We start from the raw sequence: 26,074 nt of genomic DNA, 5'->3' as shown, positions 1-26,074 counted from the left end.
TGAAGCCCGGGGTGTCTTTTTTTCAGAATATGTAGTTCAATAAGGAAGATGAAATCAAAATAATAAATAATTAAGATATGTCAGAATTTTTCTTGGCATGCTGCATTAGTTAAAATCACGATATGTGGTGCTTACATGGCCATTTATGAACGACAATTTATTTGTTTAAAAATGTTATTAACGTGTCCCAGCAGTCATTTGTTGATTTGGCACAAATTTGCAAACTGCTTTCATGTAAGTGTGTGTGTGTGGGGTGCGCGCTGTTTGTCTGGCTCATAAAACTCACAAGGGAGAGGTGCTGTCCCTGCTGCTCTACTGTCCACACCATAACAGCATTTAGGACAATGCTCTAAGATGCAAGAGCCAAATACATTTCACTCGTTGAAGGAAAAACAGATCACCATGTCCAGATGAATGCCTTGAGCTCTAACGTGTAGAATCATTCTTTAAAATATTCTTCCAGCGTACGGAGAGAAAAATGTAGATGAACTGTTACTGTGTCAAAAGGGGAACCCAAAAAATGGTGTCCTCAGATTCGCTGTAGAATGTTACCTGGAGAGACAGGAGGTCTTGCTCTAAATTTGTCAGAAAAAGACTGTGTGTGATGTTATTTGTCTTCAGATAATGGATGAGTCTAGTTCCTGTTACACCAGGGTAGGGGAACGTCAGCCCTGTTTTCCTGAGGCAGCTGAAGGTTTCTCTGATGCAGGAGCAGCAGCAGTCTGGCATAAAGCCTTCACTGCTGACTTTGTGTCGCTTGGAGCTGGCCTTGGTGCCATTAGCGGCATGCTGGCGGTGCAAGGTGGGACTGGATGCATTCCAGGTACAATGTAGTACATCTGGGACCATTCATGTATCATGACTTGAAGCCATTTGCTTTCCCCCAGTAGTGGTTTGACAGAGCTGAGAATATTTCTCTCTTTGTGAACTCTTGAGATTGATGTGTTTTTTTTTTTTATTTTCTTAGGGACTTTGTTTTGTAAATTAAAACTAGTATATAATAAGTTTAGCCTTTTCTATGTCTTTAATTAATTCTTCTTCTTCTTGTATTCTTAATACGTGAGTTAAAGATCTTGACTATCGGATTGAAAACATAGTTTTTCAGCTTTTGACAGTTTATCCCAGAGTTCTAATGGCTTGTTATTGTACTGCTTTGTGTTTAAGAAACACTAGCCAAATCCACTTTTGACTCATTTTCAGTGGTTGTCACCATACATTATGAAGAACATAATTCCTTTCTGAGCATTCATCTTATAAAATTAAAAATAGAAAGAAGTTCTGAGGATTTTTCATTTGCAGAAAAAGATGACTAAATTAAGTACGTCCTAATGAAAAAGTGAAGACTTTATGATAACCTAATTAAAAGTCTAAAACTAAAAATGCACTGATAAAAATTGGTTCACAGAAATTTTAGTTGCTGAAAAGAATGTAAAAACTGAGTCGATTTAATAAAAAAAAAAAAAAAGGACAAATTCAAGTATATAAAAATGTTTGAAGCAAAGAGTAATTGTGAAAAGGGCTATTATTGTCTGTAGTATAGAGAAAAGAAAGGAGGGCGGTAGTATTCGCATAAGAAAACTCCTCATTTTTAGCCTCTGGTATTTTACTTCATCGTCTTGTACTTCTGCAGTTTTCTGCATCATTCCAGTTCAACTGCAACATTCCTGGTACTAAGTTGGCATGTCTAGAAATTCAGAAAAGCTGGAGATATGCAACTGTTCTTATCATATATTATTTCCATTTTTTAATATTTTTCATATTTAATATTGTAAACAACAATGTAAGAAATGCTGAGGTTGTACTTAACATCAGATGTACTGGAGTGCACCACTCCCCCCTCCCAGGCAGCATCAGTGAGTATCATTCTCAGGAGGGAATGGCACACAACCAAGTGTCATCCTGACGTGCAGTGGGGAGAGCTCAGCTACATAATTCACGTGCCTGGGAGTAGGTGTAACAACTGCATCTAATGAAACAATTACATCTAAAGATTTTACCTTTCACACTGATGGGAAAAACCTGGGTCAGTGCACCTGTCAAATCCTTCTAGCCCCAAAGGTGCATCAGAAAACTAAAATATTCTGACTCAAGAATCTGATATTTTATATAATCTACATGAGATCTTTTTGTATAAATATTCAATAATTATACACCTTTCTTTATACGCATTTCTAAACTGGTTATCACAACAGAAGACAAATTGAAGTTCATTTGTATGGGAAGTAAGAGTGGTAAGAGGTGAATGAGGAGCTAGCGAACTGTATGGTTTCTTTCCAGATATTTACAAATTGACCAAAGTTGGCTTTGGTTAAAACAACAAAAGGATATATGGTGGGATTTTGTCTTGGGTTAAAAAAAAAAAAAAGAAATTTTAAGGGCTATAATGCATATTTATCTAACCAGAGAGAATATGGGCAGCACTGACATTTAGCACATTGCCTATTCATCACTGTCTCTTACGAGTTCCCAAACAGAAAGCTCTCATTTAACAACATATTTTCTTAGCTTTGTAGAGCATGGAGATGGAAATTGAATTACAAAATGGTGAAGAAAAGGTTAAACGTTAGACTAAATCTAATGGATTATCTATCTATTTTTATTTCTCAGTTGAAATAGTAACCATTACAAGCCAAACTCTTGCAATGTTCTAGAAGTCAATGAACCTTTTCACCTGATCTGGAGTACTTCCAGTCTGCATATAGTCAATCTAAGAGTTGTATTTAATTGCTGATAAAGTTAAGCAGCCATTTGAATTTAATGCTGACATGCTGTAAGGCTAACTAAAGCTATAGAAGGACAGTCATTGGAACCTTTTCTGGAAGTGTTTACATGCTCATACTATCCCTTTTAGCATAAACATAAAAAAGTAGCATGTCTTGCTTTTTATAATAGTTTTTTTTGGTGTTTGTTTTTTTTTTCTTTTTAAGGTTAACACATGGCAAAAATATTTATTCAAAAAGAGTTATATTTTTGATTGATATTTAATTCATCATGCTTGTCCATTTAAGTATTATTATAGAGGCACTTTTAGAGTGCTTCCAGGTGGGTTAACTATTTTCTAGATACTTAGATCTCAAAATTTAGCAAGGTTTAGAAAAGCTTTTCTGTTGGTAGGAAACTATGGTATGGTAAGTGATTTTGGTGACTGAGCAAACTACAGATTTTAGGTTCAGAACTGTATCAGGAGTTCTGAGAAAGAACTCTGACCAGGAACGTCCTGTCTTCTAAAACTGCCATAAAGCTAGCATGGAAATAACTCGGGGCTTCCTGATAATCTTCAATATTTAGACTATTTGTTACATATCCTGACAAAATCCTGTGTTTAAGATTACTCTCTGGCTACTTTTTATCTTATTCTAAATATCTCCGCTATTTAACCTAAATGATTGTCTAATATTTGTTTTTTTTTTCCTACCAGTGACTATTCCTTAAATTCAAACCTAGTTTTACTAAGCTAATTGAATTTTGTGTGTTAGTTAAGAAGACATTTCTGGATTCACCCAAGAAAAAGGAAGCATAGATGGCATCAGTAAATATTTTATTGCTAAATGTGTATTTTCATAGAGGAAAAGAAATAATTATGTTTCTTCCTAAAGAAAATGTGATAAGACTTTATTTCCACAGTTTGGAAACAGAACGTTCCTTTTGAAATTTCTTTTTTATTACTTACCACACATTGTACTTCAAAGATGACAGCTTCTGTTTCAGCATGCATACCTGTGGTGTCATGAAATCATTATATTGACAATTTTATTGATGTATTACTTGAAGCCTACAACGCCATCATTTTCAAAAATCAAAGCCACCTTTTATAGGACAGCAGCCTGTCATAGAACCACAATAGCCACAGATAAGAAGGCTGTAGGATGCCTGCAGATATCATTTTTACATGTTTACATTTTGAATGCCAGATATCCATCAATCTCATTTAAAAAGAGAAAAAAAAAAAAGCCGTGGGCTGATACCACTTTCTGTATATTTATTTTGAATTTATAAGATTGAAAATGTATTCCATATCTGTCATGTTCTTCTCCATCATTGGCTGTTTCGGTGACCATAAAAATGGTTATATCTGTGAGCAATGGCTGTGAGGAACTTTGTGCTTTGTAGGATCAGCAAAATAAGCAGTTCTAAACAGCCCAAAGCAAAAATGGAGTTTAGGGTATTGAATCTTTCTAGTTAATTGGTCTAGATTTGACGTTGGCATGAGATACTGAAGAGTTTGAAACCTTTAGTATTATGCTAACCACCCAGTTTAATTGTCAGAAAATGGAGACTTAAATTGTAGACCAAAATTATATGACAACCTGAGAAAGAATAACATCTTGCAAGTCTAGAGGATGGAGTCTCTGCCTGGAGGAGAGCGTACGTGATCCTATTCATGATATTTTTTCTGAGTGATTAGGTCAGAAATGCTGGTTTCACAGCATGGGACCCATAAATAGCATGACAGTTTTTATTGAGTAACTTAATATGCCTAAAATAAAAACCGAATTTAAATCAAATCCCAGATTTAGAAAATAAATCCAACCTAGTTTTGGCTTAACAACACATTGTTAAAAACACTTTGTCAGTTTAAAGTAAACATATGTGATTACTGGTTCAGTTTTGTTTTGTTCAGGGTTTTGGGTTTTTTTTGTTGTTGGTTGGTTGGTTGGTTTGGGTTTTTTTTTTCTATTTATACCTTTGCAAAAACTTTCTTACCAAAACATTTTTAACTTTCTTTTTAATTCACAGAAACACAAAGATATTGTAAGAGGCTATAGATTAGAGTACTAACTTTTAAAAATGGAAGAAATTATTGTGTAAATAACCTCCTATTTTTTTATTCCAATTGTTAAATATCAAAGAGAGAAGAATACGTGACAAATTACATAGATACTAACTTTCATATAGCATGTTCTTTTCCATGGTTAAGATGTTTACTAATTCTCTCCACCACAGGCCTCTAAATTAAAGAACTAATCTAAATTTTTGCCATGTTAATAATAGTAAATTTGTTTAGATCAAGCTGTCCCAAATGATATTAGGTGTTTTATAATGTAAGCTACATAATATTTCTGATTTTTTTTGGTTTATGCTAGAAGTTACATGGGAGGACCAGCAGAAAAAGGTGAATGGTACAATAACTGATGACAAACCATTGCTGAAAAAGAAACACCATTCTGAGCCAGGTTTGTCAGGGGTTGGAAAACCACATGAAAGCATGAGACTATAAAAACACATTTCATGCTTTTGTAATGCGTGTGTGCTTGATGTACTTTATTTTTTTTTCACTTTGGCGTGAAATTTTTTAGTATGTAGAGATGATTTAGATTACATAGCTCTGTTTTAGATAGTCAAAATAGATCTGCTTTTGTAAACAATTGTGTTAGAATGCACATGTATTAGAAAAGAAGTGTTCTGGCACAATATTAGACTTACCTTGCTTTTTAGTTTTGAATTTTGTTATGATTTATCTGTGTGTGAATCCAAGTATGAATTATGCTGATTCTTATTTAGTTGACCAAACCAAGGTATCTACTGCATGTATGGTGGGAAAGCCATCTTCTAAAGACTTGAATCTGAAACCTTCTTGCCCCGTCACACATGGCAGAAATAATGTTTTGATGTAATTTTTTATAGAAGCTACATTCTATTTCTCCATATGGCTGGAGTTCTCAAATCTAAGAGAACTCTTCCCTCCTATGTCCTGTTCATGGATGGATTTCTTCTGAAGCTAAAAACTATGACAAACTTTCTTCCACCCCAAACATAAAGTGCAATTCTTCAACTCTGTCTTTGTTCCTACAAATGCATAGCAATAAGAAGTAAACCTAGTAATAATTAGGATGATAGTGATGATTATAATAATAGTATTGTTCTTTCCTCTGAATCAGACAATAAAAGGAATGGGGAGGGGAGGGGAGAAGAGAGGAGAAATAAAGAAATCTTTAGATTGCAGGTTTCATCCTGTATTTAAAGGTTGATCCATATCTACTCAAGTGAATGGGATTTTTTCAGTTACAAGAAAACTTAGGTTCAGTTTTGGGCTGCAGATATCTCTCTATTGGGTACATCAGTTACCTCAGTTATTCTAATAACAACACTTTTCCCAATCACACAAGTTAAATTTTAAAAGATTGGCCAGTTGTGCCACCTCCTAAATTAAAGCTGTAATCTCAGTTTTAGGCTCACACACATGCTGATCATTTCCAAGTTCTTTGTTGAAGCTCAACTATTGTACAGCTGAAAGTGAAAGACTCAGAACCGAAGAAGAGCAGCAAAATCTGAATTGGCTGTAACCTAGGAATTAGGGCACCTACCTGCAAAAGGCCAAACCTGCAGCTGCATTTCCTGTTCTCTGACTTTTTAATGCATTTGGGGAAGTTACAGCATAAAGCACATACTGCTCGTAAGAGTCAGGATCAGAATGTAATGTATCTTCTTTTCAACTATTGCATGACAGATTCAAAATACAATGTCTACGGATCTTCACTGTTGCCTTTCCAGGGTGTGTTCTGCAGAATAATGCCTCTGCCCAGACTTTTCCTTTACCTAGTAGCTACGTAAGAACATTATCTCCATCTCCCAGCTGCAATGGGCTTAGAACTGTGATCTAGGTAGATGGCACATTCATACTTATTAGCAATACTTGTTTAGAACCCTCTTCCTTTTTTTTTTTTTTTTTTTTTTAGAAATGGGAGCCATATTTTGTTAGATGCCTGCTCTTGGTGTGTTCTAGATTTTGGAACATGAGTGAAATCTTGTAACTGTAAGACAAAAAACCCAGAAGAATAGAAATCAGAAACAAATATGGACATTAAAAGGTTGTCACTTCAGAAGTGTTTTGTATATTAAAACAATATTTGTCTGATTTTTATCTATTTTTCCCTCTGGAACAGTACCACTGATCTCCATTGCTACAGGGAATACACAGAATTGGCTTGGAAAGCCATAGTCACAATTTCCAAGGTCTAGAATAGATACAAAGTTGAGTAAAAATTGTGTTCTGCACTCTATAGTTCTGGTCTTTCTGTGAGGGCTGATTCGTGATAAGAGCATAAATTCTGCTCTGATTTATGTTATCAGTAATGTCTCCCATGGTATGTTGACATGGGACAGTGACATGTGAGGCAGAAACGTATGAGGTGGTTCTGAATACTCTACAATGGGCCCAAAATAGTGCATACATGTATTCCTACGTTGCTTTTCGAAACTGATTCTCTCTGTCTGTCAAAAAGCCCTATGTACTAAAGTCCCAGTGTAACAAATCAATGCAGCTTCCAGGATTTGTATTACCTGCTTTGCATGGCACACTACTGTCCCCTGTGGACATTACAAACATTTAGTTCATTTTCAAGGCACAGCAGTCAAGACACCTGGAAAGAGGTGCCATAACACTGTACTCACCTCTGGATGTTGAGATATATTGTATCTGTGACCATGATCTACCAGCGATGTAGCCTGACAGAATCTACCTAAGGAAGCTTCAAATTCCTTGAAGCTTTCCAGTATGGGATTTACCCTCTCCATAGGACTGTGCTTTCTTTCATCTGAAAATCCTTTACACGTTCTATTTGCACAAAACCCAGCAAGGTGATACTAATACAACTTAGTGCCTGGATGCAGTTGGCAATCTGCAGAGAGGCAAGAAGGAATATGGGCACCTCTTATTCCTGTTGCCCTGTTTTGATTGCCTTTTCATACAAGGATTTTTCTGTTATGACCTGTTATGGAAGCTTGTCCTGTTTTAAGTTGAGTTTGTCTATCAAGAATTTAACCTAGCCGGTCACACGGAAATAGCCATGGCAGTATTATAGCTAAGAAAATCTGTGAGAAAAAACAGATTACATAAATACCTTAAGTGAAGAACTGAGTCTGTGAGCAAATTGTAGATAAAAACATAAATAGATAATAAAAATAATTCCAAACCCCAGGAAAAATAACAGTAATACTGTATCATGTGAAGCATTAATATTCAAGAAATATGCATGAATAGAACTGAGATTAGCAAATTTGTTGGAGGACAATTTAAGGTCATTAAATAAAGTAGTAAAATGGTTTTTATTTTTCAGGATTTTCAATAGAAGATGCCGATAAAATTCCTGTTCCTGAATATTAGAAATCAACATGTGCCTGTAATCTCTAAGTTTTGAGGCAATTTGCAAAACTATCGTTCATATCGAACATATCGTTCATATATTACAAAGAGTCAATTGTATCTATGCAAAGATTTTGAAGGATTGGAAGGGTAAAACTGCAGAAATTGCTATGCAGGTAAGCATAGCATCAAAATTCAAGCCATGTCTTGAATGTGTGTGCCCTTCCTTTAGCTGACCTCAGCACTCTGTCAGAGAACACTGCATTCTCAGGACACCACCAAATCAAAGAGCATGTGGAATAGTTTTTTTGTTCCTATCTAATATTATTAAGCATTTCTACTTTCAGCATCGCTGCCTCTGAGCTGTAGTAGATGGCGTATGAAAGAAAGCGAATAAAGCTCTAGTTGTCTAATCACATTTCCTTGGTCAGCGAAGGAAAAAAAAAAGCACCTCATGCAAACTTTTTCACATTCTTTTGCATTTTTTATATGTGATGCCTTAAGAGAAGAAGTTGGAAAAGAAGTAGGCTATGGGTAGGAATGTCCTTTACTGAGAGAGATAAGATTAGGCAATTACTGTTTGTCTTAAAATGAAATTATTTTCATTTAGTATCATCACTAGTCTCTCTTGAACCCATCAGAGTTGCCTAAAGGGAGAAAGCACATAGTTTAGGGTACCAAGGCAATGATATTCATTTCTGTTCTCTGTCAATTGTTTTTGAAGTGCTCAATCAGTTTCATTTTCCAAAGTTTTGGAAGCTGAATGCAGTCTAGCAAGCTGTGTCTCTATGCAGAGGTGATACAGGTAATGCAGAAACTACCTTCATGAGATAGCAAAGGAAACACTATTGTTTTCCCCGTTTTTCCTACTTGGAGCCAGTAGATTTGATGGTTATCTGAAAACCATCCTGTAATGGTTTCATTATCGTTGCCTGTTGAGAAGGTTACGGTGTCATCAAATGTCCAGCCTTTGCCACAGGCACTTTTAATTTCGAAGCAACAGTTGAAGAACAGGACCATGGGAATGTGTTGACATATTTTAATTTGGTTAACCAAAAGGAAACAGCATAGTTGAAATGGTATTATGCATCTTGGAACGGAATGAAGTAAAAATGTAGTGTCCTTGTACTTATTTTTGGGAAAGGCATATTTCTTTAATATAGTATTGAAGTTTTAGAGGAATCATAACAATGGTAGGTTAAACACATCAGGAAATACAAAGGTGATGCACGCTTACAATGGTAAGTCTTTATATATACTGATTGGCTTTCAATTTGAAGGGAATCAAGGTTTCTTTTATCCATGGAACATTGATGTCTCTCCTGGGTGGAAGTGTTCCTTGACTGTACATAGAAAAAGCCTTTCAGAAATAATTTTAATGTGACTATAATTTTGTAGTTTATCCATTGCTATGTAATCAGTTGAAGTAGTTAACCACTAGTCAAAAATAATTCAAAACAAAATGATGGTTATTTTAGAAGAAGTTTGCAGTCAGTGTTGAAACTATGATAGTGTGAAAATTGTAAAAGGGAGATATGGCTGAAAATGGGGAATGAATGTGGCTGGAAAAGACAAAGTAATGATCAGACAGGGAGAGAGAGAGGGGAGAGCACACTGGTACTTTGTATAAATGACATCATAAGCATTGGATAAGTCAAAAATTATGGTTAAAGGAGAAGGCTGGTATAAAATGACCAGCTTGTGATAAGGAGAGGAGTAGAATCGAGTCAGGGATTAGTTTGTGATTGCTGAATAGGAAAAATGACTGGGCAGTAGAACAGTTTTCAAAAGAAATGGATTGGGAAAGGGAATAAGAAGTCGTCCACTGCCCTGATGCAAGTTTCAATTTGCTGTGGTAGGGCTGGGGAAGAAGTTGCAGAAAAGGGTATTATGAAGATGCTATGGGATCTGAAAAGCAGTGAAGTGGGTAACATTTACAAAAAGAGCTACGTGTTGCATCTATGAAGATTATTTAACCTGTGACAAGTGAGAAGTAATGTAGATTGAATACATGGCATGACTGTTTTCTTGAAAAAGATGAGTGTTTGCACACTTCCCAAGGACTCTTCTTGCACGTAATAAATGGTGTATTTAAAGCAGATAGTCCTCTACTGTATTTGCTTCTTTTAAAATTTGCTTTCATCTTTTCCTATACCTTTGAAAGAGAATACGCCTAATCTGTACCAAAGTAACAAAGAATTGGATTCAAAAGAGACGAGGGGACCCTGTGGTTGGGAATTGGAGTGTGATTAGGGCACAGATGTAGTCAAATATTGCACTTCAGTGTCCTAGCTAAATTGCACGGTTAGGGTATAATTGTAATTTACGGTGGATCGCAAGTAGTGAGGTGGCCTAAAGATGTCTAACAAACCACGTGCCTTTTTGTATATAACCTTTTACTGCTTTTTCGTGTTTCGGAAACCATTCCTGTAGTCTTAACTATGTGATCTCCTGGACAATCTGATTCTGTAGGTGGTAAAGCTTCTTGACATCGCTAGGATGAGAATGGATTTAGAATAGGGAAATATCTGATTTAGGATAGCTCATCTATCCTTTATTGACAGCAGAAGTATTTAGATCTATCCTGTCAGGTATCTTTTCTGAAGTAGTATTGATGTTTGGCTAGCTAAATCATCTAATTTATGAGTGAGATTTAGAATCTTTTCCAGATTTAGGATATTTCAAATCCAGTCTTCTTTCATGGAGAATACATAAAAATGAGGCTTTCCAAATCTCGAAGTCACAGAAATTTCTGAGACCACGTAAGCAGTGAAAGATCCTTGTTTTTAAGGAGAAAAGAAAACTGAAATGAAGAATAACCTTGAGGGGAAAAAAAGAAGAATTAACTTAAATCTCTTTGTCCTATGCCGCTTTTAGAATTTCAGATGGGCGTGTTTGCTGTGTAAGGGTTCAAGCATGTTTTTTTGAACACTAAGTTCATAAATACTCCTCTTTAATAAGTTACATTACTTACAATGAAAAGTTCTGTAGTAAGCATGATAAAATAGATGGTGCTTATTTTGTTTTATTCAGACTTGCAGTACAATACCCAGTTTTCGTTTACTTTATAAGTTTATTCATTGAGAATATAATTTGTTTCTAAATCTGTGTATAAACCCCTTATACTACCACTTTTGTGCATCAAGATGAACAACTGATCCAAATAAATGCTAGTTCCAAAACAATAACTATGCAAATGAATACTGCCTATTGACATGATGTAAATTTAATAGAATTTTATTCCATGATTTTGTTCTCAGATTTTAATGTATTTCTATCAACAAAGATCTATTTTAGTAGATTACAAGCTACAGAGCCAGAGAATTTTCAAACTATTGTTTGGAATTTATGGCATGGCTTCTTAATCAGGAGGAGATTGATTCACAGAAGTGCTATTGTGTCTAAATTAATCAATCTATTAGTACTTCCTTCTTATCAGCGTTAATTTAAAGAAGCTGGTGCATTACCATGCCACAATTTCTACTAATTCATTAATATTTGCAACAATTAATACAAAAATATTACAAGCCATTTATCTCAAAAATTGAGATACCAGCTGAACAGATATCCACAGTGAAAAGATACCTATCATCTTTTATTTTCCTCTCCAGCTTCTATTATAGTTATTCTTCCAGTATATTTGATCATTTAAAAATTAAACCTGAAAAATATTTGTAATTTAAAATTATTTCTGCCACTCTGATGTGTAAATATTTTTTTCATAACACATTCTTTGCATGAGGACTTTTAAAAACGCAATTTTAAAAAAAGCATCGGTACATGTGACTGATATACAGCCAAATACTGGTCATTGGTTCTAAAATCTTCAAAGGGAGCTTCCGTGGTATTCAACCGTGTCTGTGCTGAGCCCCACTGATGCTGCTGGAATGCCTTCCATTACCATACCAGGCATATTCCTAATTTGGAAATAATGCGATTCCAAGATCCTTTGAAAATTTCTTAAGAAGGATTATCTTAATGCAGTATATTTCTCAAAGCTATGCATTCTTGTGGATATTAAAAATAATAAGTGTAAGAGGGCCATGATAGAGACTTTATAATGACTGTTTTTGACATGGTAGAAGTGCTCACTTCAGGGCTATAGTTATATAATAGAAAACATTTTCAGAAAAATTTGATTACTTTAGCTGGGGGTTTGATGGTGGTAATAATGATTTATTTATTTAACAGTTATAACATTTATAGCTGCACTATGTTAATCCAAGCTATTATACACCAAGGAGAAGTAGATCTTTGTATTGCTTATTTATATTTCATCTTATGGTCTCATTGTACTTGCTCAGATAAAAAGATATTTATATGCCATTATTTTTTTTTTTATCATGTGAATACATAGCACTTTGTCAAAACTGTCAGCTGTTATGCTTTCATATTACATATCTCATATGCAGAGATGTGTTCATTGACGTGTGTTCATTCTGTAAAGAAACTTAATTGCCTAAAAATGCATTCTAAATATATGTGTTACAAGCTACTTGTGTTTACAACAAAGTTTTGGTACAGTCTTGGCATTTGATCGTAGATGAAAATTATAATGTGCTAGCTATAGAATACAATTGTTTAACTATAGAATAGAGTGGTTATCAGATGAAATTTAGTGTTGTCTTTCATTTTATTGATTTATATTGCTTATTCTAATTTTGCATTTTTCAATGGTAGCTTGATCTTGACTGTAAAATGTGGATAAAATTATAGCATATTTTTGTGGTGTATGAACTTTTCTGGAATTCTTAGTCTAGCATATGCAGTGTTAATGAATTATGAGCAATGTTTTGTGACTCATTAACAAACTGCAAGCTGAAGTTAGATCAGGGCTTATAGTTATATTTTTTATTATTTTTAATGATTTTTTGGGAGAATGCATTTGTTTTGTTAATGATGGTAGCTTCATAGTTCTTTGTAATTATTATTACTTTTCAAGATTAATTCCTCCTATTCTTTTGCTACAAAGAGATTTTCAGTACAGAGAATAACACTGTCCCTCAGATGTTCTCCATGTCTGAAATGTCAGTGTGTTTTTGAATGTGAAGTGATAAAGTAAGTAACGAGATAGTTGCTTTGGCATTTAACTTGCATGCAATTGCAGTAACTTAGACTTCTGTGAGATGAGAGCTGAATTGACCATGAGAGTTAATAGCCATACATTCTCTTTTCTCACATTCTGTATTTTGGTCTTGATAATATTGCCTTTGGCAGAGTGTTACAATAATGCAGTCCTTTCCAGAGTGTGTTATGTGGATTCTGAAATTACTGAGTTTGTATGTCTTTTTGAAAAAAAACCCCACCTGTTTCCTTTTTGTTTTCTGTTTCAGATATGTGAAATTTGATTCAGCATAATTTGCAACAATTTAAGAATCGAATAATCTAATAATACACTTCCCATTGGTGATGTTAAACTAATGTTCGATACTTGAAAGAGAAAAATAATACTTGCATTCAAGTAGATAACATTCCAAAAATTTGAACAGTCGTGAACAAAAGTGTTTATGCTAGTTAACATACCTTTTACTGTCCAGCTTTTTCTTCAGCTTCATTGCAAGGATTGACTTTGCTGTCAATTATAACTTCTGTTATTTCCTCAGAACCTATACTAACCCTGTCTTTACTGTTCTTTTTCAACAACAGTAGTTTAACCACTTCTTCCTCAGCTTTCTTTTTCCTTCTGGTGTCTGTGTTATTTTTTTCCCCATTTACTAACTCTGCTCTGCAGACTTCTCTCTAAAACAATTTTTGGCCCTTTCCTTCAGTGTCAGTTTTAACCTTCTGAATACATCCTCTCACGCCCATCTCCTTTGTCTATGTCTGTCCATTACACGATGTGATCACAGAAGAAGCGGAATCATCAAGGAGAAGAAACTCAGGTCTGTCTCTTCTACTGCTTTTCTCTGTGTTATTTTTTTTCATTTTACCTTTCCTATAGATCTTATCACAGCTCACCTCATATACTTTTCACTCTCTTCCCCCTCAATATATTTAAATAGTGGCAAACTGTAAGGATTTAAGTTTAAGATGGTTATGCAATTTTTATTACCTATAAGCTATGTACTCTACAAAAAGCAAGTGTAAAAAGGTAACTGGTGACATGTGTGATATACCTGAAGACTTTAAACCGATTCGATTTCTATCATATCAGCATTTCCCATCTCCATTATCTGTAAATTAGTCTTTAAGCTTCCAACTAGCACGTGAAAACAATCTATAATTTGTTTTATCTTTGCATTTGAAAACTGCTACAAAATTATGGAAACTCTGTTATAACTAGTTATTTTTCACCCTGAGGAGGATAGAATTTGAGAACTGAATAGTTTTAGTAAGTTAAATTTCATGCGCTGGAATGTCAAACTTAGCTTCATTGAAAAAACCCTATTTTGATCAGAAGCAGAGTTGTTAGTGATCAAAAGCTATTCTGTCATGCTAAAAAGTGTAAAACATAAGGTTATGACAACAAGAGAGAGCGAGAAGTCAAAACATTGAAGGAGCTCTAATTTAGCTGTATAGTTCATGGCTTTTCTTTCATATTGTGCATTACTTGTGGTTTCACCTTTCATATCAAATTTTAATCTGCTGTTTTACTGAATTTTCCATGTACTTTATATTACTGGCAGGGAGCTAATGTCTAGCAAGACATCCTAGCTCTGAAAATGCAGTAGTTGTTCCCCCTTACCTGCTTGTTCAGTTCTGGTATGTCAGAACAACAATGGAATTCCACATATATACGTTAACTAAATTCACCTATAAAATTTAAATTTGACAATTATTGTGTCAAAGGGCTAATTAATTCCTATGCCTCTGCCATTATCCCAACAAATTAGAGAACCAGCTTGGATGCCATTCAGCTTCTAAAACCTGACTGGTCCATCAAACTTAGGTGGTATTTTGTCAAATGTTTTTGTCTTTTCTCTGCTATGGTTGGCTCCTTCAGAACTCTGTTTTACCTTTGGTACTACTTTTGCCATAATCCCCTAGAGTCAGAGATTATCTTTATGGAATCTTGCAGATATTACTTGCTGTGGTTTTCATATTAAACAAATCTCAAGATAGAAATCACTTAAATTACAGGGGAAAAAAGGTTGAGCATGGATAGAGAAGACAACTGGTAGTGTGATCTCAATTCCATCTTCTGTAAATCACCACTTTTAGAAATTAATAAATTATGCTGTAGAAAGATTGAGTTTACGTACTTTGTGCTTAAGATCTGTTCCCAGTTCTTGTGCAGTGATTCTGAATCTTTCATTACTAAAATGAAATTAGGAGATTGGGTGACCCATTTCCTATTTGTTCATAATAAAAGAAAAGGAAACTTGTGGACCCTTTTATTCAAGAACCTTCCTCTGAGTTATTGATTGAATCAGTACATTGAATCAGCCCATTTGGTTCCTGGGATTGGAAGAAATGAAACCTTAAAATGATATCTAGTGTCTCAGAAAAACGCATATTTTCATGACCTATATTTCTTGAACATATGTGAGATGACAGTACCTGTGTATTATTAACTTTTTTAGACTTTCTAACTTAGGTGCACCTTTGCAAAACAGTGTTTAGCTCACCAACACTGTTAAGTAAATGTATTAGGCACTGATAAATTTAACTGTCTAGCACAGAAATGCAAAAGCATGATCAGCAGTGCAGTTGCAAAAGTTACTATTACTGCCCTTACCTCCGGAGCAATTAGTTTGTGTTGTACATAGTAACATATTTTCACATGTACCGATGAAAAGAGTACTCTTCCATGTTTTACCTCAATGACAAAACAGCTTACACATTTCAGTACTAGGCACTTCGAGCAGCTGTGTGCCCAGCTAAAAGCAAGGGTGACATTTCAAAGGTATACCTTTAGAAGGGGAGGTTTTCCCATTGTTTTAGAAATTGCTTTAAAAAGTGTGGAACTAGGATTATCCATTTACAGGTTTCATCAGGAAAAGCTTTTCACAGTATTTACCATGCTACCAAACATTCATGTGAATTAAAGGATTAGCTATTGATTTTAGGTGTTTTTAGACCAGAAGGTGTTGTGGAAGCTAAATATCTGAATATGTGAATATTGTATTGAAAGAATAATATTGCCATTTCCTCTCTCTGGACATTATAATCTTTAATTGCAAAAAAATGAGAAAATTTTATTCCCTGAAAAATATCTAGTTTTTTTAATTGAAAAGTCCTATGAGACTGCATGCAAAACTTCAAGCACAAAAGCAAGTTCAGAAAGGTAACAAGCAGTAATATTTTCATATAGACTTTGTTATCTGACAGCAGCACGGTTTGATAGCGTCCTTAATGGCTAAACCTTATTTTCTTTGGGTGAAGGAGGAGCTTTGTGATGCAGTTTTCACACTATGTTTCTAAAATCATATTTTGGAAATAATTTGATATGTTTCATAGGATTTAAGTATTGTGAAAGCTGTTAGGGAGACATATGCCTGTTGACCTCCGTGTGTATTCAGTATGAGCAATGGAAGTAAGCCCCTGCCTGCCAAAGAACCTCAGTGATGTAGCAGACATCTTTCTTCTCATCAGTAAGATGGTTCAGACCAACCAGTTACCATTATGCCAACAATTACTTGCAATTGCAAGTACTACTTACTCTGGTCTTCAAACATATGAGATACAGAAAACATTCTTCAGCCTTCAGTAAGGTTAATCTAGGCCTAGATGTGAGCTGAGTTGAGTCACTGTACCCCAAAATTGATCACCAAAACTATGGAAAGGCTGATTCATGACAGTTTAAGGCAGGCAGCGTACATGTAGCAGAAATAGTGCTGGGTAATTAATTCTAGGTTTATTCCAAGATAAGAAGGGATGGAATAGTGATGCCCAGTCATTGCTGCTTTCTGAGGAGGTGAATGGAATTTAGAAGACAGAGCAGTGGGGAGAACTCCATTTCTAAAGGGCCATGAAAGGCAGGGAAATAGAGATTCCGGCTCTTTTCTGCAACATCTGGAGCAAAACTCTCATGTTAAGACCACATGAAGGACTGATTAGAGATTTTGCTAACTTTCGGAATGAAATTCAAATAGACAAGGACTTTTAAATATGTTGTTTCTGTGTTTTATCATTTTTATGGAAAGTGATGTTTCTTCGTAATAACACAATTGCTGGGAGTGAAGCATACCAAAACTGAAAAGCCCTATTAAAAATGGGTGACCAAATTGGAATAGCTCATAGCCCTGGACAGTGGAGGGCCAAACAGTAGAAGGGTCTGGCAAATAAACTGTTGAGGAAAGCAAGGACAAAATATTTGTATGACTGAGAGAGTTTAAGAGATCAAGTGCAGTAGAAGACAAGGATCACAGTTACTTGGATTTGTTCTTAACTCACAGTATCATGAGAGGTTTTTCAAGCCTTCCAAGAGTGAATCTATTGTGATATACTTACCCTTTATAAACAGAACATGACACCACACTATTTTTGAGCTATTGTTATAGTCAGTGTTCAGTGACACTTTCCTTTAAACACCAGGATGGTGCTTTGTTTTGTTTCCATCCTTCTCATGTTGAAAAGAAATATCTGGATGGAATTTGTAACATTTTAGCACAAATATGATTAACTGACTTGTGCATGTCTGAAGGTTTATATGATATTTAGTGTGAGAGGTGTGTTTAAAATCTGATGCCTTAGATTACGACTGAGACATTTAAAGACTCAAACTCTGTATTTGGTCAACAAAAAACAGAGAGATATGTAAACTCTAGATTCAGTTTAAGGGTACTTAGCATGCTAATAGATGCATCATATCGGATGTCTGGGAGGCTCTTTGTCCTTATTTTTAATTTTGATTAAAATTGAAACCAGAAAGCAAAGGCCTCAAAATCCAACCCCCCAAATAGCCCAATGTACTGAACCACATAAATAAAGTCTGATCTTCTGTCTGCTGAAGGAAAAATAGTAAAAATATCTGATTATATAATTAAAAATGAGAGCATAATTGTGCAAAAGACAGAATAGCATTACAAATATATGTTTTAGCAGTAAAGGTTTGCTAGTTTAATTCGTAATTCTCCTGAATCTTACGGGCAGCTGCGTACATCACTGTTAGTTTTGTGTTCTTTGGTTAATTCTTTGACCATATTTCTGGCTATTGAGATGCAAATGAAGATGTCTTGCGTTCTTAGGATGGCTGAAGAATCTCTATTAATAGCTGTTTGCTTTTCTGGAAGCAGAGACATAGTTATCATCAAGTGTTTATGCCTGTGTTTTGAAGTGGCTATATCAGAATGTGAAATATTCCGTGGTTATACCATGGAGTATATCAGTGGTGGGAACTCTGAGGAGCTTGCATGCTTGGCAAACAGGACTTGGAGAGCTTAACAATAAGACTGTGCTCAGGCTTTCATGAAGACAATGCAGTTTCTAGCATGGTTGATCTGAATGAATTTTTATGAGTACAGAATGTAAGGGCCCACTGACTTCCCAGATACTTTTCTTTTACATTTTCAAAATCCTATAGCATATCATTTGCATTGGAAGGATGTTCCAGAATTCTTTGGAGAAGCGAAATGGGGTGTTGTAGCTAATATTCACCTTACTGCTTCTTTCTTACTTCCTTTTTCCATGTGGGCACTCAGTATTTTTCAAAGGCCACCAAAATGTACGTACACCTTTGTATGAGGCAGTGAGGACAAAGATCACAGAGTACCCTGCAAAAATCACTTTGGAAAAGGATCCACACACCATAAAATAAAGCTGGTCATAACCTGAACCATTACTTTAATAAACATGCAAAATAGAACTTCTCAGCTTGCTTCAAAAGACCTTTGTCTTTTACCAGCCGCACTGATCTGTCCCTAGTGATGAAGACCTGAGCTGACCCTGTCAATTTATGAACCTGTGATTCTAGAGATTCTTTAACTTTCTAGCTTAGATCACCACACCATCTTATTCAATTCTTTTACCAAGCAGTGCCATGCGTTCTGCAAATAATCCGAAGTAACATTGTTAACATGGTTTAAGCATTGTGATCAAAATTTGTTTAATTGGTGAGAAATGTCCCCCGGGTTTCAGTCTTTGTTTAGTGTGTCAAATTTGAAGCCAACAAGAACAAAAGCCCAACAAAACCATCAAGCAATTCTCAAATAGAAAACAGGAATGCAGAGGCATTCTCCCCCACTGGGAAGCTGGCTAACTGAAATTGTCTTCATTCTAGCATTCCCTTTTAAGGACAGTAATTGACACTTCAGTCTCATTTAAACAGTAATATAAAAACTCTTCACAACCTTCTTTTTTTTTTTTTTTTTTTGTTCCACATTTCTGTAGGTGTCAGCCATATTCTTTTCATTCAGACTGTGATGTGAATCACAGCATTCTTGGAAAGGCCTTGCTTGCTGCAACAATAACTTTTCTTATATTTGCCTCACATTAAGCTCTGGCATGAAGATCAGCAGCTATTTATATCACAAGTCACGTGATACTTCGCTAGACCTATAGCAGTTAGGCAGTTATATTTTTCACACTGTAGACAGCCCGAATTACAAAATTTAGAGCTAATTTCTTAGAGGTAGAATTGGAATTGAATGGCTCTGGAAATGAGAGGAAATGTAATTCTCTAAGTGTAAGACCTTTAACTGACAAGTTTTAATGTTCAAAGCAAATAACTTTTAGATTTTGCTTTTAGGAGACGATCTTGTTTCCTTTGCCTTTTTTGATAAGAACAATGTTTCAGAGATTTTTTTTCAGTATAAAATTATTTTCCTGTATTCTCATGCATTTTAAGAGAAATGTTTAGTAAGAAATTTGGCTAGCATTTTTAAAAGTACTTATCAGAAGTTAGGGTCCCCTGTATACATTTGATTTTTAAAATAAAATGTTACTTGATAATTTGCACTAATTTGAAAAATCAGACTCAATTTTCAATAAAGCACTAAGAAGCTATTTTTTCGATTCTGTAAATAAAATCGCTAGTCATAGTGCTGATATTAAATGCCTGCAAATATAAAAAATAGAAGTATAAAACATTGTCATTGTCGTATCTTATAACTAAACTCAGAGACAAATAAGGAGTTCAATGTCTGTTGTAATAAGGTGCACATCCTCCAATGCTGGTGGCTGCAATTTCTTTCATTGAAAGCAAGGATGTCTAGGTTTGTTTTAGGCCCCAGCCTGAGCTGATGCAAATCTCTTTCTTCTGGATCCCAGGTAAAAGTACTGCCGTGAACCAACCTGTTGAGCTGATGCCTGCACAGCTAAAAGTCATTGCAGGAGACACAGTTCAAGAGAGAATCAGGCTCTCACCTCAAATTTAGGGCAGGCAGCTGTGAGAAAAGGAAGAAACCCTGGGAGGAAGACTATTAAGCCCAGCACCTCCCAGTTGTAACCTTAAGGCTGCAAAGTCAAGCTCCCCTTTATCCTCCTAAGGAAGCCAGCAATTGTTGAGCAACTGTTCAATGCTGCCATCAGTATGCATGGCTAGGGAGAAGTCTGCTATCCTGCTCCTTCTGTGGAACTTACTCTATTCAGACATGTACAGAGATGGTCATGTTCTGCTCTAAGGGACTTGGAGTCCCTTCTCTATGGGACTTCTTGGTGAGCGAAGGTGCGAAGGCGAGGTGGGCGAAGCCTGCTGGGGCACTTCAGCCGTGGCACCTCCAGGTTCCCATCAGAACAGCAGAGCTCATCAAGTTAAGTCATTTCCAAGAAAATATAGTTGATCGAGGACATTTTAAATCACTTTTAGTTCTCATTAAGTCTGGTCCTGTATAAGTCTATTGATTAGAATTCTTTTCTGTTCATTCTGTTCTTCCAGATAGGTGTTAGATTGTTAGATACCTATTAGATATATTAGTACCTGTTAGAAAGAATAGACCCTTACAGGACCAGGAGAACATGGCTGTGTCTACTCTTTTCATGAAATGTCAGTGGTCATTATAATAGCAATGTCAACTGTGATGGTGGAAGAACGTTCTGAGAGAGGTTCTTTCAACATTTCTCTCTCTGTATCCGTATATTTCATCTCTATATTTTATCAATATACTTCAGTATATCTATATTCTGTTTAAGTAGAAAATATATAGCTGTTTTCTGTAATGTATAGAAATGCCTTCATGAAAGCACTGATTTTTTTTTCTCCAAATTGTTTAATTCTGAAAAACTTTATTTCTTAAATTGAGGTAATTACACCACAGGATACAGTGTATGCTTTTCACTTTGTAAACTAAGGTTAATTCAAATGATGTAGGAGAACATTTACTAATGGGATGATATTGAAGAAATCATGTAAATAGAAATACACAATTTTTTTTAGGAGTGACTGGTGACTTTGTCATTTTATATTATTCAGCTTGAAACATTTTAAAATCATCTTATAGTGATTTAATGGTTTTCAGCATTTTCAAGGCATTAAGGCTCTTTATAGCTATTTCGATTTGAGCACCTAATAACTGAGGGAACCAAAAGCAACATTCTGAACCTTCTCTGAATTCTATTAAGAGGCGATGACCAGGCCCATAGCTGCTGTGAAGATCTTTGCTGTTGAGAAGTTAGCATTGTTTTATTTGGTCAATGAACAATACTGATATTGTTCAGTTCTGCTGTTTCCCACCCGAATGAGATCTTTCTCAATTCAGTCTTCTGCTCCTTCTAGTGCTTCTTCAGACAGTGCTTCACAATACAACTGAAACCTCAGTTTGGAGAGTAGGTTCCACTCTGCTGACCTTCCTTGCAAAAATCTGAAGGACTTACTTGTTGTAGAGATTTGTGCTAAATGTCACAGCACTTCAATTACACTTTTAAATTCAAGAATCTAATAGAATTTTATGCTTGCTAATACTATGATATTCTTTTCTATAAGTCAATTTGGAAATATATTTCTATATACTTTTTTAACATGGAGCAAGAACAAGCGAAAGTCGGGTATGTTTCAAGTTTCTATTATTTTGACAATGTCTTTATTTAAAACTCATGGATGAAAAGCCCTATGTCCCAGACATGTGAATGAATGGACTTCTAGACATCTTTAAAAAGGAATTATCCTATATAGTATTAGATTTCTGTATTAAGATGATATTTCAGGCAAAGTAAAGATTTTCTTTCACCATGCATATGAAATAACTTAGAAATGTCATCATTCTGTCTGTGCTCAAAACTCAAGGGTGTTTTAATGACTCTTACTTCACTTTCATCTGTTTTGCATTATGTTGAATCAGTGCCATTGCTATCAAATTGCTTTCTACTATAGAAAGTAACGAGAAAGTAGAAAATGGTGTTGTATTTGTAGCTTTTATATTGGTGACAGCAATTTAAAAACAATTAAAAAAATGAAAGCTTGAAAAGCAAACACAACTATCTATCTCTTTCTGCTATTTTCCTAGCAATATCTACAACCCATATAGGTGAGGCTACCCAAAGGCCAAAGCAGAAGAATGCAAAAGACCTTATTTATAAACTGTGTACGATACGGGACAGGAAAGGTTGGGGAATGGGAGAAGTGTCGAGAACCCATTTGATATCTGCTGATTTTCCAAAGTGTGAACTTATGACTTGCCATATCTGTTCCCCATTAATTTGCCTAACAGTTCCACTAGGAGTTGCCAGCAGAAGAACAAGCTTGATCCCACACAGGATGGGACGCCAGATCCTATCAAAGTGTGGCACATTATTTATGGTCTCTGCAGGAGCATATTTTTCTTTCCTACACTTCTACCTTGCCCCGGTACACTTTCTCTTTAAGTATGACTTCATCTTCTGCTTTGATATCTATCCACAAAATGGTATTTCCTTAAAATTTAACAGCTCTGTTTCCCTCTTCAGTCTGTGTACTATAAAGTAGATCATCATTTTCTGAGCAACCCTCAATAACCAATAATTCTGGAAAAATATTTCATTTTATTAATACATGCTATTTTTGGTTTGTGGCTTGGGGGTTATCGCTCCATATTCATGGGATTGTTTTAATTGAATTTAATATAATTTCCGCTTACAGTAAGAAAAAGAAACAGAGTCTGTGTAAAAGTTAATCTATTTCTAATTAAAGTAAATTTCATTTGACTTAAAATTCTTTCACATTAATTACCAAACTTGGATTTCAGAGTGCAGTATTTATGGGCTGCCAAACTATTTGATAGAGATCCAATGTATTTTCATTTCTTTGTGACAGAGGAATGCCCCGAGCCATTTACAACCTTTGATATGCTTTCAGAATATTTGTTGGCATCAGTTAGCTGGATTTACGTGCATGAACTGGGTTCTGAGTATTGTTGTTATTGTCTTTTGTTCATCATTTTTTAACTCTAAGACAAGCTACAGTAATATCATTATTAAACCTTTTAAGCTGTGGAAGCTATGAGAATTGATTAAACCAATGAAGATTTATAGTAATTACTGAAAACCATTTTGACACATTCAATTTTTATGCTTGAACCATTTGACTGCATATTATGTGTGCGCTGCATAAAACTTACAGCACAAGCAAATTTTTTACTTTTATTTCTGTGTCATCCTATTGAAAGGAACTGTAAAGTAACTATGTCTGACACCTGCCTTGCTCTCTTTTGTGTTGAGTGTGTTAATAATTCTGGAAGTGCACAAAGTACCCATGGGTTGCCTCCAGTAAGTCTTCAATAAGAGTGCACAAATGTATACGCTAGCATGCAGTGAATAAGCCTCTGGATGTACAGCACCATACTTGGTTGGTTGACTAAACTCATCAATTTAAATTAATTTGTTGGGTTTTATTCATTTTTCCCTTATAATGCATGATTTATATTACTTTTATTATTATTTCTGCATTTTCTCTCTCCCCCTCTTTTTGTTTTACATATTGCTTTCATTTGTTTATAGAAGAAAAGAAAGCAGATCCAGAAAATGGGGATACAGGTAGGGTAACATATTCAAAATATTTTCATGTTTTTGCCCTTAAGTTCTTTGATCTATTATGTTTAAACAAATGTGTATCGTAGAGTTGGATCACAATTTTGATGTATTTAGGGGATTTCAAATTAGACACCAGGAAATGGAAACTAAGAAAGGGCTTTCCCAAATGTATGTCCTCTGCTTTTTTAAGGGAGTCAAATTAGGGTGAGAATTGGGAAGAAAGCTAAAGAAGGGTGGCTCTTTATCAGCCAGGAATTTCCCCGTGCTCATGAAAACCCCACTGAGCTAACCTTCAGGCCATGAGTTTTTTAATGTTAGACAGTTGTTCAAAATAACAAAACTCTGAGATGTTGCCTACAGTGTAATGAACCCAGTTGTGTTTGGTGAGCAACGCCAGGCTTTGTTCCTCCATCAGTGTTTTTTAATTTTTTGTGTTCCAGTGGCTGAAGTTTGAGTGTCTCATTGGCTGTTTCTGTTGGAGGCACAACTACTGTCTAGAAACAAAATTCTGGAAGGAAGTTAAGGCAGAAGTGTACAAATGTACTGATTTTGCCTGGCCAAAATTTGGTTGCAGACACTTTGGTACCTCATGGCAGTACATGAGAGTATATCAGAAGTAGCTTTAATTGTTCTAGTGTCAGTCTCTATAGTCCTGAAAATGTGTAGGGCTGTGTTCTAGCTAACGACTTGAATAACACAAGGGTTCAGTCAGCCTTGTGCTACCGGTGTGAAAGCTCATGCTTCTGCATTGTCACCACTATTGATAACTAGTAGTTAGATTCAGGTTAGTTCTGATTTGTCTACACACACTCCATAAACACCTCCAGATTACGGTGGAGTCCTAACTATAGGACTGATGTTCGGCCTTGGTTAGCAAAATCATGTTAGGAGCTGAAGCTTCCTAATGCACCCGGATAGTTACTGAACTCTCTGGAAGTACTTTCTGCTCCATTTGAACTCTCACGCATAGGTTTCAGCTAAGTACAGATTTGCCAGCAGAAGTGGAGATGATGATAGCCCCAAATTTTCACCACTTAGTGCGACACGCGTGCGTGCTGGACCGTGTGAACAGGAAGTGCTGTGACACTCTGTCAACCTTTCCTACTCCCATCCAGATCACGGCTACATCTGGCTTTAGCTACACTGAGAGAGTAGCCTGCGGCAGCCGGTAGCCCTGCGCACTCTTTCTGCGTGTCAGCTCCATGCATAGTACAACCAAAACTGATCTTCTGCAGTATGAACTTTCTATTGCCCTCAGGATTCCCTTCTTTTGCGCATAACTGAATTCACTTACTTGATAAAGGCAGTTTCAAAAATACATAGCAAATTAGATTTTTTTTTAAATAAGCTTTTATGGGTACCGAATTTTTTTTTTTTCTAAATTTTGCTGTCTTGTTTTTCTCTAGAGACTAAAATGTGCCGCCGATTTTGCACATTTTGCTACAGAGGACTCACACAGAGGGCTTATGTGTTATACTTCCCTCTCAACCACATGTGCCAGAGTGCGTGGTTTTACAGACCATGAGCAATTGGAAACCTAATTTTCGCTTTGCCAAATGATCATAGATAACAATATTTTCACAAGTGATTGTGAAATTTCTAATTTATGCTCAAGAGCTGTTATTTCATCATTTCCTGTAATTTCCTGAAATTTGGCAGAATATCTGGGGAAAAAGAACATATGTGATGATTTCATAAGAAAAATTGACAAAATTTACCTTTTGGTGAAAAACACCTTCTTTGTTATGTTATTGAAGAATGACAAGTGGATTTGCAGAATGTTACAATTTCAGCAAAAGATGATATCTTTCTTTAAGCGAAAGTTAGAATGTTTTACTTCAAAACCACTTACGTATTACTTCTGTCACTGAAAAAAGAAAAATATCATCTTCAAGTTTGCAGTTTTTGTTTTCAAGAGAGAAAATGTATCTTAAGAGCTTTTAAAACTAGGTCCTTAAAAAATCACTGCATCTTAATGATAAATTGGCAGGTATTGCTTTGGGGCTTATAATGGTTGAGGAAAAGCGTGACAGGAAAAAACTAGCTATATTTTATTTTAGGAATTTTGATCTTTGCTGTCTTTTTCATTTTGTTTCTCCCTATAAAACACCTTTTTTTTTTTTTAATTCATTTTTGTTGATTTTAATTTCTCTTAAAAGTTTTGATAAA

The 26,074-nt window shown here is 35.4% G+C and overlaps 1 protein-coding gene across 3 annotated transcripts in view; it reads left to right on the top strand.

Annotated features, from left to right (window-relative positions):
• Window positions 1-26,074, top strand: part of RIMS2 (regulating synaptic membrane exocytosis 2) — a 340,994-nt gene that overhangs the window by 217,394 nt on the left and 97,526 nt on the right. Inside the window, exon 19 of one of the 3 annotated variants that reach the window (XM_009891808.1) lies at window positions 13,924-13,965. The exons of the other annotated variants lie outside the window; for them this stretch is intronic. Within the exon in view, the coding sequence (XP_009890110.1) occupies window positions 13,924-13,965 (42 nt within the window). The remainder of the gene's footprint in view (window positions 1-13,923; window positions 13,966-26,074) is intronic. 3 annotated transcript variants of the gene reach the window in all.

The sequence above is a fragment of the Charadrius vociferus genome, unplaced genomic scaffold, assembly GCF_000708025.1.
Source record: "Charadrius vociferus isolate BGI_N301 unplaced genomic scaffold, ASM70802v2 scaffold15, whole genome shotgun sequence".
In the NCBI taxonomy this organism is placed as follows: Eukaryota; Metazoa; Chordata; class Aves; order Charadriiformes; family Charadriidae; genus Charadrius; species Charadrius vociferus.
Note: the sequence above shows the minus strand (reverse complement) of the source record. Positions and strands in the feature narration are given on the sequence as shown.